Source organism: Mastomys coucha, unplaced genomic scaffold (assembly GCF_008632895.1).
Source record: "Mastomys coucha isolate ucsf_1 unplaced genomic scaffold, UCSF_Mcou_1 pScaffold5, whole genome shotgun sequence".
Lineage (NCBI taxonomy): Eukaryota > Metazoa > Chordata > Mammalia > Rodentia > Muridae > Mastomys > Mastomys coucha.
In genome coordinates, this window is record NW_022196911.1 from 81,126,440 (window position 1) to 81,132,825 (window position 6,386).

Genomic DNA, 6,386 nt, shown 5'->3' on the forward strand with positions numbered 1-6,386 from the left:
AATCCGCCTGCCTCCGCCTCCCAAGTGCTAGGATTAAAGGCGTGCGCCACCACCGCCCGGCTATCCTTCTGGTTTTAAATTATAGAAAGATTCAGCCAAAGTGTGAACTGTTTTGACTTTGAGATATTAGGTGGTTCTAGGCCAGCCTCAATTACAGAGTAAAACTCTTATCTTAAAAAAAGAAAAAAACTTCCTGGGTGTAGTAGTCCATTCCTATAATCCTATCAGTTTGGCCCGAAGGTCTCTGGGAGATCTAGGCCCACTGGAGCTAAATCATGAGTTTCTGGGAAATTCATAGTTTGTCACAGTTTGGAAAAGGGATATTTAGTGAATAATCACAAAACTGTCCTTCCTGACACGGATTTTTTTTTCTTTTATTCTGGAAACAGGTCTCATGAATGAAACAATGGCTACAGATTCTCCTAGGAGGCCCAGTCGTTGTACTGGCGGAGTTGTGGTCCGTCCTCAGGCTGTCACGTAAGCTTGGAAAACAGTCTTCTAGAAAACAATTCCCACTCTGAGCTGGGTGTTGGTAGCACCCAGCTGTCTTTAATCCCAGCACTTGGGAGGCAGAGGCAGGCGGATTTCTGAGTGTGAGGCCAGCCTGGTCTATGGAGTGAGTTCCAGGACAGCCAGGGTTACAACTGAGAAACCCTGTCTTGTAAATCAAAAAAGTAAAACCAAAACTAAAACCAAAAAAAACCCAAACAACCCTTCCTGTTCCATAAGTTAGTGGGTCATTCATTTAGTTTAGAGGGTCATGATCAGTATTTGAAATAGAATGAAATAGGAATTGGGGGCATAAGTCATAGTTCAAGTGCTCTAGCAGATTCGAATCCTGGGTTTCATCTCTAGCACCAGGCAGACACATAAAAAATGCATAGAGTTATATTTATACATTTGTACTTATGTGTATGATTACTAAATTGTGTTGTAAAGGTATCTCTTCTAGGCCTCAGTATAAACGTCACAAAGAGAGCGTGTCTATATTTTATGTGTTCTACGACAGGACAGCTATACCATCTTGGACTTTATAAACCAACATAGTTTAAAGAAATATGTACTTGAAGTTATTGTAATCAGGAAAGAAAAATGCCAGCAAAACATCCTGTGTACTTAGAGGGGTTATTTTAGTAGTAACAAGGCTTCACAAGAAGGTAACATTTTGGGGGTTGTTAAGATAATCACAGTGGGTATGAGCTTACCATAAGCCTGCAGACCTGAGCTTGATCTCTGGGTATGACCATGATAGGAGGAGGGGATCAACTTTCACCTCCATATACATGGCCCATGTCCCCCAGACACATATGCACCAGTAAATAAGAAGATAAATAAATAAAAAAATAGTATAATTTAAAAAATTTTAAAAGAAGATTTAACATTTTGAGTTTATCTTTAAAGGCTAAAATTTGGACGCTTAGACTCAACGATGCTTTTTTAGCAAAGGCAATAGAATAACATAAGGAATAGGCATATTACTTTTTCTTTGGGATTTTGAGACAAGTCTGTGTGTGTTTTAACAGTTCTTATATAGCAGAACTGATTCTGCCTTCATCTTTCAAAGCTGAGATTCCAAGCATGTGCTGCCAATTCACTTCCCAGATTCACTCCCAGATTTTTTTTTTTTTTTTTTTTTAGAGACAGATTCTCTCTAGTCCTGGCTAGCCCAGAATACACTATTGACCAGGCTGGTCTCACAGAGATTCACACACCCCTATTTCCAATTGCTGGGATTAAAGACATGCATCACCATGCCCAGTCTTTTTTTTTTTTTTTTTTTTTTTTTTTTTTTTTTAAGAAAGGTGTTTTCTGTGTGGCCCTGGCTGACCTGACACTGACTCAGCCCAGGCTGTCCTTGAACCAGTAGCAATCCTGGCTTAGCCTCCCAGGTGCTGGGATTACAGACATGTGCTATGCCATCTGACTTTCTTTTTCTTTTTTTGTTATTCATTCATCTTGTGTTTTTCAAGACAGGGTCTCACTGTGTAGCTCGGACTGTCCTAGAACTCTATGTAGACCATGCATGTAGAGGCAGTGATGCACCTGCCTCTGCCTCCTGAATGCTGGGGTTAAAGGCATGGGCCATTATGCTCTTCTGGCTTTTATTTTTTAACTGTTTTAGAATATAGTCCACACTATTTTCAGACTCACACTAGGTATCTGTCATTTGCATTCATAGTGCTGGGGTTACAGATGCAGGCCATATCTTGTGTGTTTTAAAATTCTCTTAGCAAGTGAGGGACAGTGGCTCAGACCTGTAATCCTAGTACTTGGGAGGCTATCTAGTGAGTTTGAAGGCATCTTGGACTAGAGAGAGAGAATTCAGGCCAGTCTGAGAGCCATGTAGCAGGATGCTGTACACAGTGACATCACAGTGCTGCCTTTCCCCTTCTGTGTTTTCTAGAGCTGAGTTTCTTTGTGATATTTGCTGTGGCATCAAGTTAAACATGTTATTAGCTGTGAGTTAGGCTACTATTTTTATCTTCTTTATAGGTGAGGGAAACAAAGCAGAGAGGAATTAACTTGTCATTGAGAATAGCCAGGATGGGAGCTGGGATGGATTCCAGTTAGTGGGTCTTCAGCGTCTTGTATTCTCATTTAGTATTGTCTGCAACCCCACCATATGTATGGTGTTTACACCCTAGTAAGTATTTTTGTTACATAGATGTTTTTAGGGCTAGAAAAAAATAATTTTGGTTACAGCATCCTGTGTTCTTTTGAAAAATAATTCTTGAACACCAACTTCACATTTCTACTGGTTAACAGGTTCTGATGTGAAAGGTAAATATGAGAGATAGGTTACTTCTCTTAAGGGAGCCTATATTCTGCTTGGGGAAGTAGATGGGGATGCTGTCTGAGCCTTGGCAGAGGGTGGAAGGGAATGTATGTATAAGGGTGTCCTGAGGAAGCCACACAGCTGCTGGAAATGTCGGTGCAAGGAAGGGTATTAGTAGAAAATTAGTGGACGAAGGATGGTGTAAGATCCTGATTTGGGGCACAGGGTGGCGAATTTTAGGACATGGAGCTGCCTGTGACTGAGGATGAGGAGGGCGATGACAAAGAATGAGTCTGGCAGAGTTGGCCAACTCAGTGATTTTTTTGGTTTTGTTTTTTCTTGGCCTGCTTTTGTAGGTCTCTAAGGCATTTTGTTTTGTTTTTGAAGGGTTTAGAAAAATTCTTACTCTTTTCTTTTCTGAGGTAGGGTCTTATAGCCCAGGCTGGCCATCCTGAACTTCTGATCCCCCTGCTTCTACCTCTTGAGTGCTGACATAACCAATGTGCATCATCGTGCCTGCTTTATACAGTGCTGGGGATGGAACCCAGGACACACACGGTGCGAGCTGACCAAACACTCTTAACGCCTAACCTACATGCCCAGCATTTAAACAGGTTTTATTTTTATCCCACATACATTGGTGCTTTGTCTCTGTGTTTGTATGAGGGTGTGGGATCCCTTAGAACTAGAGTTACAGATGGCTGTGGTCTGCTGAGTGGGTGCCGGAAAAGCAGCCACTGCTCTTAACGTTTGAGTTCTTACTCCAGCCCCAATTTTTTTTTTTTTTTTTTTAATTTGGGTCTTTGAAACAGGCTCTCACTCTGTAGCCACTGGCCTGCAAACTAATGGCCAGCCTTCCTCAGCTGAGATTATAGGCATAAGCCATTAAATTATATTATCTTTTTCAGTGACAATTACTCACATCTTTGATAAATTTTTAGTATTTTGAAGAGATCATTTTTCTCTCCTTACTTATATCCATATACTTAACTAGTTCAAGTAACTTCAAAGCTGGGGCTTTTATTTTGTGATATTCTGTTGTCTGTTTTCCTAGCTGTGTAAGGCTCTGGTTCCATCCCTAGGACTGCAAAAAGGAAAACAAAATATCATTTAATGTCCTTAACAGTATTATTATTATTTTTTAAGATTTATTTATTGTTATATGTAAGTACACTGTAGCCATCCTCAGACACACCAGAAGGGGCTATCAGATCCCACCACAGATATCTCTGAGCCACCATGTGGTCACTGGGATATGAACTCAGGACCTTAGGAAGAGCAATCAGTGCTCTTTCCTGCTGAGCCATCTTTCCAGCCCTATTATTATTTTAAGATTTACTTAAGCTGGGTGGTTGTAGCGCACATCTTTAATCCCGGTGCTTGGGAGGCAGAGGCAGGCTTTTCTGAGTTCGAGGCCAGCCTGGTCTACAGAGTAAGTTCCAGGACATCCAGGGCTATACAGAGAAACCCTGTCTCGAAAAACAAAACAAAACAAAACAAGATTTACTTATTTAATGTATGTGAGTACACTGTTGCTCTCTTCAGATACACCAGAAGCATCAATCCCATTACAGATGGTTGTGAGCCACCATGTTGTTGCTAAAAATTGAACTCAGGACCTCTGGAAAAGCAGTCAGTGCTCTTAACTGCTGAGCCATCTTTCCAGCCCAACATGATTATTTCCTCCCTCCCTTCCTTCCTTCCTTCCTTCTTCCTTCCCCACCTCCCTCCCTCCCTTCCTTTCTGCCAAGCTGGATGTTAGCCTTCATGCATGCTAGGGACGAACTCTACCATCTTATGCTTGCTTTTTTTTTTTTTTTTTTTTTTGGAGACAGGGTCTCTACATAGTCCTGGTGTCCTGGAGCTCCACCATGCTACCTTGAACTCACAAGAGATCTGCCTGCCTCTGCCTCCCCAGGGTTGATTAACGGCTTGTGTTACCATTCCAAACTGTTTTAGTTTTTGATACAAGGTTTAGTTATATAGGCCAGGCTAGCCTGGAGCCAATGATCCTCGTGTGTCAGCTTTCCAAGTGCTGGAGTTACAGCACATGCCATGCTACCTGCCCTTTCGTACTGCCCTCCATCTTTGAGTCAGGCTTATACTATCCTGGACCTAGCTGGGTCAGATGCAGGGGCTGATGAGTGAGCTCCAGGGACCCTCCTGTCTCTCCTCCAGTCTGGGATTATATGCCTGCATCACCTTGTCAACTTTTTTTTTTAAATGTGGGCTCTGGGGATTGAACAGGTCTAAGCACAGTAAGCCATCTCCCCAGCTGCTATAAGATGATAGACTTTTGAATACTTGTTCTGATGTCTGCATCTATAGGAAAGTGCATTCACTTTGCCACACAGAGGTAAGGGACAAGGCTCATAGCCAATTTTAAGAAAGGTCAGGAAATTCAGTTAGCAAGGTTATTCTCTCTGGCTAGGTCATGATCATGCAGCCCTGCCTTAGTTGGGTCTGCCACCACCAGTCCTCCACAGTTCCCTGTATTAAAGCCTTTAGCAAGAGGTGCTTTATGTGGCAGCTGCAATAGATAGAATGTGCATAGACTCATGGATGAGGTGATGGGATGAGGCTCACAAGATGAGAGCTGGCCTGGTGTCCTTTTTTTTTTCCCTCCTGTTATTCTTGGTTCTGCCTCCCAGCCAATACATAGGATTGTCTCTACATCTTCCCTGTCATTTTACTATGATAGTGAATTTATTAGGTTTTGTAGGTTGCGCTTCTCTCTTTCTGACAGTTTTTGTCTGTCTGTCCTTTGCCAGGGAGCAGTCCTACATGGAAAGCGTCGTGACTTTTCTCCAGGATGTTGTGCCTCAGGTAAGCATGCGTGAGCATGGAAATGGTCGCTTCACGTTTGGGTCAGGAAGCTCTGGAAATCTAGTTTCCTACACTTGGCTAAGGGTGAGAAGTTTTGGAATTCTTGTTTTGGCATGCTGAGGGTCAGTAGTGCAGAGCTGTGCTGTGCTTGTGAGACATGGTTCACTTTCTTGGCAGTGCTCGGAATCAAACCCATGGCTTTGTAAGTGCTGGTCACATGCCTCACCAGTGGGTGACTTCCACAACCCTTTCCATTTCCTAAATGTTTTTCCTGTGTAAAGTAAGAGACTCTGGGGCTTGGACTGTAGCTCATGGTAGGCCATTTTCCAATGATAAAGACAACACGTAGCCTTGCAGGAATCTAGTGTATTCAATAGTATGTAGTAATGCCCACATTTAATTCACCTGAGTGTTATTTGACTGGCCTGTTAAACATGAGACATTTCCAGGCCTGTCTGTCAGGAGATCTGTGAGAGTGCGGCACCTGTAGTGTAGGAGGTGTTTGCTCTGGGACACGGATGGGCGAGTGCTGTTCTGGTGGGACTCAAAGGCAAGCTTGCTTATTTTCTCCATGTGGATGTCAGTCCTGACTGCCACAGCGCCTGCACTTGAGCTGCTTGGAGAGCAGCTTCAATGGACCCTTATACCAGTTTCACAAGATATCTCAGTACGGTCCAAAGTCTAGAGTTTTAGTTGTGCTTGCAAAATGTATTCTTCGGGCGGTGGTGGCGCACGCCTTTAATCCCAGCACTTGGGAGGCAGAGGCAGGTGGTTTTCTGAGTTC

The 6,386-nt window shown here is 43.0% G+C and overlaps 1 protein-coding gene across 12 annotated transcripts in view; it reads left to right on the forward strand.

Moving 5' to 3' along the window:
• Window positions 1-6,386, forward strand: part of Bcas3 (BCAS3 microtubule associated cell migration factor) — a 484,435-nt gene that overhangs the window by 1,477 nt on the left and 476,572 nt on the right. For all 12 annotated transcript variants that reach the window (XM_031354430.1, XM_031354434.1, XM_031354429.1 and 9 more), the window contains exons 2-3: window positions 390-477; window positions 5,548-5,602. In XM_031354430.1, coding sequence (XP_031210290.1) covers window positions 395-477; window positions 5,548-5,602 — 138 coding nt within the window. In that variant the 5' untranslated portion in view covers window positions 390-394. The remainder of the gene's footprint in view (window positions 1-389; window positions 478-5,547; window positions 5,603-6,386) is intronic.